A 15,146-nucleotide genomic window follows, 5' to 3' on the forward strand; every position below is an offset into this window, starting at 1 on the left:
GGTGACGTAACTGGCTGAATCCAGGGTAAATGTCTCCTAAATGGTGTACGTTTTAAGAGATATTAATTTTACCTACAGGTAACTTTTATTATAGGTTTAATTGTAGGTAAAAACCTAGCAGGCTTTACTACCGCTTTAAAGGGGTTGTAAAGGTATAATTTTTTTTTCCTAAATAGCTTCCTTTACCTTAGTGCAGTCCTCCTTCACTTACCTCATCCTTCCATTTTGTTTTAAATGTCCTTATTTCTTCTGAAAAATCCTCACTTCCTGTTCTTCTGTCTGTAACTCCACACAGTAATGCAAGGCTTTCTCCCTGGTGTGGAGTGTCGTGCTCGCCCCCTCCCTTGGACTACAGGAGAGTCAGGACGCTCTCTACGTTGCAGATAGAGAAAGGAGCTGTGTGTTAGTGGGCGTCCTGACTCTCCTGTAGTCCAAGGGAGGGGGCGAGCACGACACTCCACACCAGGGAGAAATCCTTGCATTACTGTGTGGAGTTGGACACAGTACGGAGTTACAGACACGGAGCTCGTGGCAGGGGCGTACGCGCGCCCGCTCGCCACAAAATATATATACACGTCACTTTGCACAGCCCTGCCATTCTGCTGACTTAAAAGTACAGGAGGAGGTTGGCAAGCGGTTAAGAAACAAAATTGTTGAGACTCTAGATCACACTGGACCACTGATCCAAGTCTTCTGGGAGATCAGAGATAAGACTTTGTAGGGCATGGCACTAGAGTGCGTTGACAGCCTCTGCGGTCAATTTGTGTGAGGGCGCGGTCACGAAGTTCGTGGCAGGGGCGCACCCGCACGGCGGGAATTTTAAATTGACGCCGCTTTGCCCAACCGTGCCATTCTGCCGACGTAAATCTACAGGAGCCGGTCGGGAATTGGTTAAATAGTGACTTAATTCCTGGAGTAGTTCTCTTCTCTGAATGACCTTACATTGCCACTTGCTGGAATTCAAACAAGGATTTTGGTGTCTTTGCTAGAGGAGGTTTTATTGGTGGTTCTTTGCAAATTATAACCGTTTTCTGCAAATATTGGTGTATTTTTACTTTCTAATTTATTGGTTTAGGCTGGCTGACAATGTTTTCATTAGCACCGCAGCTAATTCAAGGATTGTTGGTGTAATCGCGGTGCATAGGTGATGCCGCAAAGCAGAACTGGAGTGTGAGGCTAATTAAAGGAAATTGTGTTTTCATTGTTTGCATATAAACATGTTAGAAGAGTTCATAAAATATATACCGTATTTAGCGGGGTCCGTCCAGCCTTGTGGGTGTCCATCTGTCTTGACAGTGAAAAACCCTCTGTGCAGTTTTAAAGTTAAACAGCTTCTCCTCCAATTTCATTGTGTGGCCGTGTCCTCATATACTCACCTGAGACTGAAAAGTTTTTTCCTACCCTGGGATCACCATTGAGGTATTTGTATATCGCTATCATATCCCCTCTTAAACATCTCTTATCCAGGGAGAATAAATTTAGCGCTTTGACGTTCCTCACAATTGAGGTTCTCAAGTCCCCTTATTAATTTTGTTACCCTTCTCTGGACTCTCTCCAGCCCCAGAACATCCCTTCTGAGGACTGGTGACCAGAACTGGACAGAATACTCCAGATGTAGCCTAACCAAAGTTTTATAAAGTGACAGGATTATTGTTTTATCTCTGGAGTATATCCATTTTTTATGCATGCTAATATTCTGCCGGCTTTGCTAGCTGTGGCTTGACATTGCATGCTATTGCTCATGGCCCAGATTGGTCCAGTGCTGTCACTTGGAATATAAAACAGATGGTGCAGCGCTAAAATTCCAGTCCACATATCAATTAACACAAATCATGTGTGAAACCTCCACCAATGTAAAAGATGGCCGTTCACCTTACCGAGGGGACCCTTTAATTATGGAGGGTCAAATGCACCGTCCCTTACGGGCAATAATGGTTCGTAAGTGGAAAAATCCAACCAATCTGGATAAGAGAAGGATATCTTCTATATAGCGTTGATAACTCCAAGGATCACATGGGTCATGTAAATACAAAGGACACAACATAGTGCTCTCCGCTATGATAAGCATTTATTGAATAAAAAGTGTGAATAAAACTTAGACACGGCACTGAACCAGTGCCAGATATCAGCGTGTGTATAACAACAACAGGATGCGTGATGGCCGTGGGTGATGTCACAACACTTCCTTCCGAAGCGTCATGCCGTGACGTCACCCGCGGCCATCAGGCATCCTGTTGTGTCCTTTGTAATTACATGACCCATGTGATCCTTGGAGTTATCCATGCTAAGGATCACATGGGTCATGTAATCACAAAGGACACAACAGGATGCGTGATGGCTGCGGGTGACGTCATGACATGACGCTTCGGAAGGAAGCGTTGTGACATCACCCACGGCCATCACACATCCTGTTGTTGTTATACACACGCCGATATCTGGCACTGGTTCAGTGCTGTGTCTGTAAGTTTTATTCAATAAATGCTTATCATAGCAGAGAGCACTATGTTGTGTCCTTTGTATTTACATGACCTATGTGATCCTTGGAGTTATCAATGCTGTATAGAAGATATCCTTCTCTTATCCAGATTGGTTGGATTTTGCCACTTACGATCCATTAGTGCACGTAAGGGAAGGTGCATTTGACCCTCCATAATTAAAGGGTCCCCTCGGTAAGGTAAACGGCCATCTTTTACATTGGTGGAGGTTTCACACAGTCCCACTGAGTCACCTGCATGTATGTATTCATTCATAGGTCCACACTGAAGATCACATGGATGATTCGTGTTAATTGATATGTGGACTGGAATTTTAGCGCTGCACCATCTGTTTTATATTTATCTTAGGGATTTTGATTGTTGACCCTGGTGTTCAGCTGCTATATAGTAATAGGGTCATCATTTATCCATTGCGCTGATTTGTTCTCTATTTTTACTATTGCCTGTCACATGGAATGACTCACATGCTTCTACATGTCCCAAACTAAAGAGAGGGGAATTTATATAAAGGGAGGGGAATTTATATATAAAGGGAGGGGAATTTATATAAAACTGGAGAAGCCAGAATATCAAGCATGTCAACCAATCAGATTTTCAAAGCTTAAAGTATAGCTAAAGGTATTTCTTTTTTTGTTTTAGTCATAGTGGAAATTGATTTGATATGGTTACCTCTGCCCCTGTTAGGGAGATTCTACCTCTGTTTGTCCTGTTGACCGTTATCGCCAAATGTGAAAGGAGTGAGAAAATCCCAAAATTTGGGTTGTCCCCAGAACAGTAATAGAGGGGAAATCTTCCAAGGAGGACACTAGTTGTGGTGACCTGGGGGGGGGGGGGGTTAGGTAAATGAATTACCTCAAAGGAACACTAAAGTCAAAATTTGTATTTTTTTTAAAATAACAAACATGTTATACTTACCTCCACTGTGCAGCTCGTTTTGCACAGAGTGTCCCAGAATCTTGGTCTTCTGGGGTCCCTCTGCGGCTGTCTCAGCTCCTTCTCGCAAAAGCTTTCTACCTTCATGCGAGCGAGCTGCTATCAATCCGCCCAGCCTAGTCAATCAACGGGCAGGCTGGGAAACCAAGAACATCACATGAACGTGCCCGGGAATTTCGAACGGTCAGGTAAGTAAAACGGGGGCTCGGGGGGGTACCATCGGATGTTTTTTTCACCTTTAATGCATAGGATGGCAAAAAAAAAAAAAATGGTTGGGGTTATAACCCGTCTTGCCTTCAGTGCTGTCGATGCCATGTGTGTACTTGATATGTACATTTGTTTTCAGGTACAAAACTGACCCTTGGCTTTGGGATTTAGAATGGGATGTCCAAGAATTCAAACAAAAGAAGGTGAAAGTTAGCAAAAAGCAGAAAGAAGTAAAGTCATCCTCGGAGCATTCCGCAGTATCCACAAATCACTCAGATTCCGAGGAAGGTAAGACGGCAACTCAAACACATCTATATCCTCTTTATAAGCCAGCTCCATCTAGTTAGTGGTCTGTAGCTAAGATGCACAATTCTCTTACAAAATACGAGTTGTGGACTATTGAATGGTGAGATGTATCTGGTTCTTTTGTATATATATTTTTTCTTACTCTTGATCCCCACCCCTTCCACTCAATTTCAAAACATTTCCTATATAAAAGATTATTATTATTATTATTATTATTATAAAGAATTTACCGTATTTGCCGGCGTGTAAGACGACTGGGCGTATAAGACGACCCCCTAATTTTCCAGGAAAAATGTTGGTTTTGGGATATACTCGCCATATAAGACTACCCCCTTCCTACTAGTCTTTCTGGAAGCTGAGGGGTAGCCAGAACAACCGCTGACAGAAACAGGCTTTTTTCAAATATCACTGTGCCATTACATTACATGCCTCACTGTGCCATCACTTGCCCCCACTGTGCCATCACTTGCCCCCACTGTGCCATCACTTGCCCCCACTGTGCCATCACTTGCCTCCACTGTGCCATCACTTGCCCCCACCACTTGCCCCCCACTGTGACATCACTTGCCCCCCACTGTGCCATCACTTGCCCCCCACTGTGCCATCACTTGCCCCCCACTGTGCCATCACTTGCCCCCCACTGTGCCATCACTTGCCCCCCACTGTGCCATCACTTGCCCCCACTGTGCCATCACTTGCCCCCACTGTGCCATCACTTGCCCCCCACTGTATCACGTTTTGCAGATTCTGGCTTCCAGGCCGATGACCGTCTCCGTCAGGCTGCGGGCTTCCATGATTTAAAAGCCGCGCCTTCTCCTCAGACTGTGCTGTGATAGGCGGAACACAAATTTTCCCAGCAGGGCCTCTGTTCAGTGTTCCGCCTATCACGAACGTCCTCTTGTCCGAGGATGAGAAGGTATCCGTGATAGGAGCAACACAGAACAGAGGCGCTGCTGGGAAAATTTGTGTTCCGCCTATCACAGGACAGTCTGAGAAGGAGCGGCTTTTAAATCGTGGACGCTCGCAGCAGCCGGAGACTATCACCGGCGTATAAGACGACCCCCGACTTTGGATGCATTTTGGAAAATACGGTATATAGCGTCAACAGTTTGAAGAGCGTTTTACAACATGAATGCAGACAGTACAGTTACAATACAATTCAATACAAGAGGAATGAGAGGGCCCTGCTCATTAGCGCACATAATCTAAAACGGAGGGTCAAAGGGTAATAATTGTGGGGGGGGGGTTAATAGGAAAATTAAAAGTACAATTGTTAGGTCGAGGCAGGATAGGCTTCTCTAAAGAAGATTTCAATTCATACTTAAATATTCTTTTTTTTTTTTCTTGAATCAAATCCGTTTTATTTTGGGGGAAAAAAATGTAAAATTGTATATCACCTTTACAAAAAATAAGACGTATAGAAAAAAAATCACATCGCTACATGCAAGTAGCAAAACTATCCTCTGAACCACCCACCCTCCCTTCTGTCCAACCTCAAGGCCTCAAAATGGAAGAGGTCTGGAACCCAGATGTTGATGTGGAAGCTCTTGTCAGAGCACTATACCAGTTCATGCAAAACAAAACGATGTAATAGATCTGTGGTCTCCAAACTGCGGCCCCATAATGACAATGTGAACAAATTTTGTTTGAAATCTTTGCAAATTTATTAAAAATGAAAATAAATCCCATGTACATAAGTATTCACAGGCTTTGCTCAATACTTTGTTGAAGCCCCTTTTGGCACCAATAACAGCCTCAAGTCTTTTTGAGTATGATGATACAAGCTTGGCACACCTATTTCTGGGCAGTTTCTCCCATTCTTCTTTACAGGATCTCTCAAGCTCCATCAGGTTGGATGAGGAGCGTTTGTGCACAGCTATTTTCAGATCTCTCCAGAGATGTTCAATCAGGTTCAAGTCTGGGCTCTGGCTGGGCCACTCAAGGACATTCACAGAGTTGTCCTGTAGCCACTCCTTTGTTATCTTGGTTGTGTGCTTAGGGTCGTTGTCCTGTTGGAAGATGATTTTTGCCCCAGTGTGAAGTCCAGAGCGCTCTGGAGCAGATTTTTAGCAAGGCTGTTTTTGTACATTGCTACATTCATCTTTCCCTCAATCCTAACTAGTCTACCAGTATCTGCCACTGAAAAACATCCCCACAGCATGATGCTGCCACCACCATGCTTCACTGTAGGGATGGTATTGGCCAGGTGATGAGTGGTGCTTGGTTTCCTCCAGACATGACGCTTGCCATTCAGGCCAAAGAGTTCAATCTTTGTTTCATTAGACCAGAGAATTTTGGTTCTCATGGTCTGAGAGTCCTTCAGGTGCCTTTTGGCAAACTCCAGACGGCCTGTCACGTGCCTTTTACTGAGGAGTGGCTTCCGTCTGGCCAATCTGCCATAGAGGCCTGATTGGTGGAGTGCTGCAGAGATGGTTATTCTTCTGGAAGGTTCTCCCCTCTCCACAGAGAAATGCTGGAGCTCTGTCAGAGTGACCATCGGGTTCTTGGTCACCTCCCTGACTAAGACCCTTCTCCCCCAATTGCTTAGTTTGGCCAGGCGCTCTAAGTAGTAACCTGGTGGTTCCAAACTTCTTCCATTTGTTCTCATTGGGACCTTTAATGCTACAGGAATGTTTCTGTTCCCTTTCCCCAGATCTGTGCTTTGATAAAATCCTATTTCTGAGGTTTACAGACAATTCCTTGGACTTCATGGCTTGGTTTGTGCTCTGACATGCACTTTTAACTGTGGGACCTTATATAGACAGGTGTGTGCCTTTTCAAATCATGTCCAATCAACTGAATTTAGCTCAGGTGGACTCCAATCAAGTTGTAAAAACATCTCTAGGAAGGTCAGTGGGAACAGGATGCACACAAGCTCAATTTTGAGTGTCATGGCAAAGGCCGTGAATACCTATGCACATGTCTTTTTTTTTATTTTTTTTAATATATTTGCAAAGATTTCAAACAAAATTCTTTCACATTGTCATTATGGGGTATTGTTTGTAGAATTTTGAGGAAAATAATGAATTCAATCCATTTTGAAATAAGGCTGTAACATAACCACATGTGGAAAAGGTGAAGCGCTGTGAATACTTTCCGGATCCTCTGTAATTTTCCAGTCTAAACCTGCCAGACGTAGACTGTTATGAAGATCCAAAATCAGACCCGTATTGGATGTTGCAAAAGCCAGGGAGTGTAGCAGTGGTGCCCTGTGTGACGGGAGTCACTTTGGGCAGGGGGCTTGTGGAACCCAGCTTACCTTGGAGAGCACTGTAATCTCCTTGTCCAGCTCCCACGGCCCCTCCTACTGTATGTGTAAGTCACACTGTGTCTATTAGGGGCACAGGGTGACCGAAAATGCCAGTCTGATCTGCACTAGTCAGACTCACTGTACAACCACACTGGAATATTCAAACTTCTCATCAGTAGACTGTCCTATCAGCTGTTGGAGGAATCCCCCCCCCCTCCGTACAGCTAATCCACGTACACACATATATATATATATATATATATATATATATATATATATATATATATCCCATAATACTTTTCTCCCAAGGCAGACAGACACAATAGAACAATGGCATACAGCCCTACCTCGAATGATCTAGTAAAAATTCTACAACAGTATTGGAGACTATATATATATATATATATATATATATATATATATATATATATATATATATATATACATACATACATACATACATATATATATATATATATATATATATATATATATATATATATATATATACATACATACATACATACATACATACATACATACATACATACATACATACATACACACAATATTCCTGTGTGGTTGTACATTGAGTCTGATAAGTGCAAATTAATAGACACAGGGTAGTTTAAAGCGGAGGTTCACCCTAAAAACATGTATATACCATTAAATTCAGCATACTTCCGACATGTACAGTATGCTGTTTGTTTTTTTGTTTTTTTCGCTGTACATACCATATTATTGTTCTTTTCCACCAGGCTTCCGGGTTCTCACTCCCGCGGGAGTAGGCGTTCCTATGCAGCGGCGCAATGTCACCTGGGACTTGGCCCACATGATTGACGTGCTTGATAAAAACTTCCCCCCGGCCGATAAGGCGCGTCGCAAGTTCCGAAAATAGCCGAACTGGGAGTCGGCTCTATATGGCGCCTGTGCATTTTAGCTCTACACGGCTCCTAGTCTGTGCGCAGGCGCTGTATAGCGCCGACTCCCAGTTCGGCTATTTTTGGAAACTCGTGACGCGCCTTATCCGCCGGGGGGAAGTTTTTACCAAGCACGTCAATCATGTGGGCTAGGTCCCAGGTGACATTGCGCCGCTGCATAAAAATGCCTACTCCCGCGGGAGTGAGAACCCAGAAGCCGGGTGGAAAAGAACAATAATACGGTATGTACAGCAAAAAAAAACGGCATACTGTACATGTCGGAAGTATGCTGAATGTAATGGTATATACATGTTTTTAGGGTGAACCTCCGCTTTAAGGAGGGGACGGGGAAGCTGAACAAGTAGATTCAAGTGCTCTCCTAGGTAAGCTGGGTTCCATAAGCTCCCTGCCCAAAGTGACTCCCGTCACATCCTACTCCACTGCAGAGGTACTTCCTTAAACTGGGCATTTAGGGCAATTTGCAAGTACTGGTAAAACGTTTGGTAGAGAATATATATCTTTCAGCTCTTGGAAGGATTTTAGTGTTGTAGCAGAGTACAGTTGAGCTAGGCGCTCAATACCACACCTCCACCACTCACTAAAGGCACCTAACCTACTCAGGTAAATATTCGTTGTTTTTTTTTTCTGCCTCTAGATCCTGGTCCTCCTAGTGAAGAGGAAGAATTGCATCCTCCTCCTGGTAAACTGTACTTGGAGAGGATCATAGAGAAGACTTTGCCATCCTTACCAAAGCGAAGCCAACACATGCCGGGGCATCCAGGGTAAGAGGAATATAAAGACAAGCTGGTTATGTAAAGTTGTTTGTAAATGGAAACTGTTCTGAAGAGTTCTGTTTGTTCATGTAGCTGGTATCGTAAGCTTTGTCCTAAACTGGAAGATCCTGATTGGCTGCCTGGTCCAAACCTTATCAGCCTTCAGATGCGATTAACTCCTAAACTAATGCGTTTGACTTGGGACGGCTTTCCTCTGCATTTCTCGGAGAAGCATGGCTGGGGCTATCTTGTTCCAGGCCGGAAGGACAATCCGTTTGCCAACCAAGAAGAGGATGATAATTTTGCTGGTTCTGCTGTTTGCCCATACGAAGCGATTGAAGATTTATACACAGAATACAAGAATAAAGCTAAAGCGCATGCCGACACTCAGGATTCCTCGGTTAATGAAGGATTCTTGCTAACAGAAGACAGCAGCATCTGGCAAAAGGTGAAGTAATAGATAATGCATTTGTTCTATGGCTTGGTGATCTGAGTTAACCACTTCAGTCCTGGAAGGTTTTACCACCTCTCCACCTTGTCCAATCAGAGAATGCTTTGCATTCATTCACAAAAAGCAAATAGTCCACTGTACCAGTAGTCTTCTGCTGAAGCACACATCCTGACCGGTATGTCTCTGATTGGATGTTCACAGTCACTGCTTTGCCACCTACAGTAACAGCGAGTAACAAAAATCTTGTGACAAAAACCTTATTATTTAAAATATTTAGTGAACAAATGAATGGGACTGAATCTTTCAGCTGCTTGTTGTATTTCTAATATGATTGATAACATGTGCAATTGAAAGGACAGGGAAATTTGCTCCCACTAGAGCGTATGTGTTTAGAGCCAAACGGAAGATGCGGGATCTCACAGATTTATAAAATACTGTCGGGATTAAAAAATAAGGGACCACCTCCGTATATTAAAAAATGGGATGAGGAGTTGGCAACAGGGGATACTGAGAAAGATTTTGGGAAAATATTGAAGATGGTGCACATCACATCAACTAACTGTGGGTTGATAGAAATGAATTTTAAATGTCTGTCACAATGGTATATCACCCCGGATATTGCACACCGATTCCAAGGGGAGACTTCCCAGATTCTGCTGGAGGGGCTGTAGGGAACCTGGTACCATGTCACACCCCTGGTGGACGTGCCCCAAAATCAATATATATTGGCACAAGGTTGTATCAGTAATCAAGGAAATTACAGGAATTAAAATAGCAGTCGACCCGTGGGTGTGCTTGTTCCATGGGACAAACATGACTAGTAAACAATATATGAGAACCTTGCTCCCCTTATCTTGAATGCAGCAAAGAGCTTGATCCCTAAACAGTGGAAAGATCCTGAGAGCCCAACAATGAGGAATTGTCTTGGTAAAATAAATGACATCTATTATATTGAACAGCTCAAGTTTATGGGGGAGGAAGGTGAAGGGGGATTTAAACTGAAATGGCAGGATTGGGTCGATTATAAGTCATCACAGAGTTATCTAGTTAAGGTGGTATAGAGCAGGAAGCGCATTTTAGTAAAAGCTGATAAGTTAAGAGACTGAAGTTCGGAGAGAAGGGGGAGGGCTTGGGTACGGGGGGGGGGGGGGGGGGGGGACTTGGGTTAGTGGATTTGGGTAGGGGCTCTTTTAAGTACTATGTAAACTTTTGCACTAGTTGTATTTTTCTATTCTATGGCCATATAGGCTTAGTATGTCTATACCTATATATTGATACAACAAACAAAACAAAAAAAGCAATTTCCTACAATGATGCGAACCAGGATGGAGACAGCGTATGAACGCAAAATTGATTATGTCTCCGGTAGTGTTCTCTGAGGTGGAAAAAAAAAAGAAAGGAAAGGCTTGTGAGTGAACATTTGAGGTCTCATTTTTCAGGTGGAGGAACTCAGTCGGCTAGAGACGGACCTGGGCCCTGAGACAATAACCACAGCAATGTCTAAGAAGACGAGCAGAAAAAAAACTGTGAGTTCCTGTCTTCCATTCATCATACGACTATTATAGATTTGCTTTAAGAAAACATGTGTGATTGGTTAAATAGTCTGAGAAAATAATGGAATAGTAGCATTTGTCTGTTTTTTTTGGGGAATATGGTTTGTGTGTGTGTATGTATAGTGTATGTATAGTCTAACTCACATATGTCAAATACAAGACCCGCTAGGCCTTGTCATGTGGCCCTCACACCCAGTTGTGCAGCCGGAAAGTGGCAGAACTCCATTCCGCCACCTCCAACTCTCCCCTTCTGCTCCCACTTACTGCTGTCACTTGTAAACTCAGAAGCTAGAGAGGCACAGCAGGGAAATATCTTCAGAATCCCAGGAAGAGAACGATCGCCCTGCAAGGTAAGGCAGAGCCACAGGGAGGTACTAGAGACTGGCCAGGTAGGAGAGAGAAATGCGTAGCTGTACATAGCATACTCCTAAACTCTGCACTCTGTACATAGCATACTCCTGAACTCTGTACATAGCATACTCCTGAACTCTGCACTCTGTACATAGCATACTCCTGAACTCTGCACTCTGTACATAGCATACTCCTGAACTCTGCACTCTGTACATAGCATACTCCTGAACTCTGTACATAGCATACTCCTGAACCCACTCAGTATGTATATACAACCGGCCCTTTGAGGGGACCCATACTGCTGATGTGGCCAACGATGAAATTGAGTTTAACACCCTTGGTCTAACTTGTTGCCATCTAGCTGATGCCCTGAGATGGAGCAGTGAGCTCTAGGGGGTTAAAGCAACTTAAAGGGCTTTTCCACTTTTGCAGTCAAATTTGAGAAAACCCCACTATGTGTTTTCTTTTGTGTTCCCATTCACACAGCATAGCTAAAATATAATGTTTTTAATAATCTTTTACCTTTTTAGATATACGACAGATCAAAATTCGGCCGGTGCAGCGGGAACAGGCCAAATTTAGCAGCTGGCAGCCATCATTGAATTCTGACAGCAGGGATACCTCCTGCTGTCAGAATACAAAAGCTCCGCAAGGGGGGTCCGGGGGGGGGGGTCCGATGATGGAATCGAGTAAGCCGTGGTTGCAGTAAATTAGTTCATGTATGGCCTTGTTTAGGAGAAGATGTCGTGCCTGACCACAAGCATTTCTCTACAAGCTCAGTGTAATCTGTCCCAATAAAAAGACTAAGGCCACTTTCACACTACTGCGACTTCACAGTGATTTTGTGGCCGCGATTTTAGGGAATGCCTGTGTAAGTGGCATCAAGATCGGACCAAAGTAGTGCAGGGACTACTTTGAAGTCGGAATGACTTGAAGTCGTACTAATATGAATGGTTGTCATTGGAAATCATGGGAAATGACTTGTCATGTTACTTCGCCATCACAAATCGTGGGACAAGTCGTATAAGTGTGAAAGGGGCCTAAAGCTGGCTAAACATTATTAGAATTTTGTTTGACATTTTTAGTTTTAAGAACATTTGTTCAATATTCTAAAGGCATGGATCAAAATTCATCCAGTTCAGGGGGGCGTGGCTAGCTGCAGAACAAGCTGGCTGCACTGTGAGGGAGCTCCCTAATCACGGACATCCCTGAGCAACACACAAAGCAACTATAAAGCCCTGGAGACATACCTTGAATCTGGACAGCAGCAGGAACGCAGTGGACATGTCGGCCAAACGAAAAACCAGAGAGGGGCCCCGAAAACTGAGTGATTTCCTCGGTCCGTCCAGGACACAGGGGATTAAAGATGGCGCTGTCTCCTCCCCTCCTCATCTCAGCACAGAACACGACATAGCTGACTCAGTAGAGGAAGAGGTGACACACAGTGGACAGCAGTGGAATTGCACCCCTTATGCAGAAAATGAACTAACAAGCCCTCTTAAACAAAGAAGGAGAATTTCTTCTGATGAAGGTAATAATCACTCACTAGGTGATAAATATATATCAGACACAAATCCGTATGACGAGAAATTGAATGCAATTCCCACAGCGGGACAACCCATTTTGGATTCTACCATAAAAGATATGATAATTTCCCTTAGAGGCGCACTACAATATGACATGTTAAATTTCATGCAGAAATCTAAAAAGGAAATTGATGCGCTAGGAGAAAGAGTGGACTATGTAGAAAATAAAATGGGTGAATTCACATCTGCACACAATGAAATGGTCGATTCGCACTTTGAATTAGAAGATGAAGTTCAGCGCCTCAAAATGAAAATGGCGGATTTAGAAGATCGCGCCAGACGCAACAACGTGAAGTTCAGAGGCATACCCGAAAATGTTAAACCACCAGAACTGAAACGCTTTATTAAGGATATGATTAAAAAATTCATTCCATCAATCCCTCAACAGGAGCTAGAAATAGACAGAGCTCACAGGCTACCTAAACCGCCTCACATCTCAGAAAAATTGCCAAGAGACGTTATAGCCAGAATACACTTCTATGAAGTGAAAGATCAACTAATGCAATTCGCAAGACGAAATTCCCCACTACCTGACCCATACACAGGTATCATCTTGTATGCAGATCTTTCCCAAGCAACGATCTTAGCACGCAAAAACCTTAACTCAATTACCAAGATCCTACGGAATCACAGCATGATTTACAAATGGGGATTCCCTACAAAAATACTCGTAGACCATAAAGGCACCTCATACTCGATCAACAGTTTGGAGCAAGGTCTGAAAATCTTACGCTCATGGGGCATACTACCAAAAGATGACATCAACATATCAGATAAATCCGCACCTGGAAAAATGTCTCAAGACTGGCAGAAGAGTCACAGATGAACCCTCTATACATGGTAAAATAATAATATGCCCTGTATATAGTGACATGCTGCAATGTCTGGAGCTGAAAACCCCTCTAAAGTTATATGTCCAGGCTTTTCTCTCTTTGAAGATCAGGGATCCAAATAACTAATTTACCCCGTATTATTTCCCTGTACCCCCTGGAAATTAGTACAAGTTCAATGTACACTAGAGTTGCCCTGCAACTCTTTCATTTTTTCTTCTACTTTCTTCTGTTTGTGTTACAAGACTATGTTTTACTTTTTAGTTTCTTTAAAATCACTTATACTGAATACTTGGTCCAACACCGCCATCTACTGGCAGGAAAATATATCTACATCAAAACCATTACCTTTACAAACTATCTGTATAAAACATATTTGACTACCTACAGCAAATGCACAAGTAACTACAATGAATCTTAAACTCTTTTCGCTGAATGTGAAAGGACTTAACAGTCCTTACAAAAGAAGAGCTCTGTGGACGGATGCCCTAAAATATGATTGTGACATCATGTGCATCCAGGAGACCCATTTCGCATTAAACAAAACTCCCAAATTCAACCATCATAAATTTCCTCATATCTTCACATCCAGCTGCAAAAAAAAGAAAAAAGGAGTGATAACAGCAATTAAGGACACTATCTCTTTCAAGCAGATCAACCTAATAACCGACAATCAAGGCAGATACATAATTTTGGTGGCCTCAATAGACAATGTAATCTACACAATTGTAAACATCTATGCTCCCAATAAAAATCCTCACCAATTTATACGGAAGGTTCTCAAGAAAACAAGAAAAATACAGGAAGGAACTCTTATACTCTGCGGTGATTTCAATGCACCCATGGACCCCGTTTTGGACACCTCCAAGGAAGGAACTATCTCCAGAAAAGGTTTATCTCCCATCTTTACCTCGGAAGACATGTATGACACATGGAGATGCCTGCACACAACAGAAAGGGACTTCACTTTTTTTTCACAGGTTCACAAATCCTATTCTAGATTAGACCACTTCATTGTCGACAAGCTTCTCCTGCCAAAGATTGTCAAAGCTGACATCCACAATATAACCTGGTCCGATCACGCACCAATCACACTTGAAATCAACCAAGGGCTATCTTGCTCCAATAGCTACATATGGAGGAATAACACCTATATTCTTTCGCAGGAGAATCACTTGTTGGCTCTGAAAAAAAACTTGGAAGAATTTTTTGCAATTAATGATAAAGAACCGATAAATAGCACTACTCTATGGTGTACACATAAAGCCTATGTTAGAGGCCTCCTTATACAGACAGCAACAAGAGAAAAAAAAAAGAAAACCAATACGATAAATAATATCTTAAAAGAAATAACCAAATTAGAAGAATTACACAAAAAACAATCCCAAGATATTAACCTAGATCGCCGACTTACTCAACTAAGATCTGATTTGAGAGCCATTCTGATATCAGATCAAGACAAAATTTTAAAAAGAATGAAAATGAACTACT

General features: G+C 42.8%; 1 protein-coding gene across 1 annotated transcript in view; it reads left to right on the forward strand.

Annotated features, from left to right (window-relative positions):
* POLG (DNA polymerase gamma, catalytic subunit) overlaps nt 1-15,146 on the forward strand; it is a 91,886-nt gene that overhangs the window by 34,169 nt on the left and 42,571 nt on the right. The window contains exons 9-12 of the mRNA XM_040342413.1: nt 3,775-3,923; nt 8,767-8,893; nt 8,978-9,332; nt 10,775-10,861. Of these exons, the coding sequence (XP_040198347.1) occupies nt 3,775-3,923; nt 8,767-8,893; nt 8,978-9,332; nt 10,775-10,861 (718 nt within the window). The remainder of the gene's footprint in view (nt 1-3,774; nt 3,924-8,766; nt 8,894-8,977; nt 9,333-10,774; nt 10,862-15,146) is intronic.

The sequence above is a fragment of the Rana temporaria genome, chromosome 3, assembly GCF_905171775.1.
Source record: "Rana temporaria chromosome 3, aRanTem1.1, whole genome shotgun sequence".
NCBI lineage: Eukaryota > Metazoa > Chordata > Amphibia > Anura > Ranidae > Rana > Rana temporaria.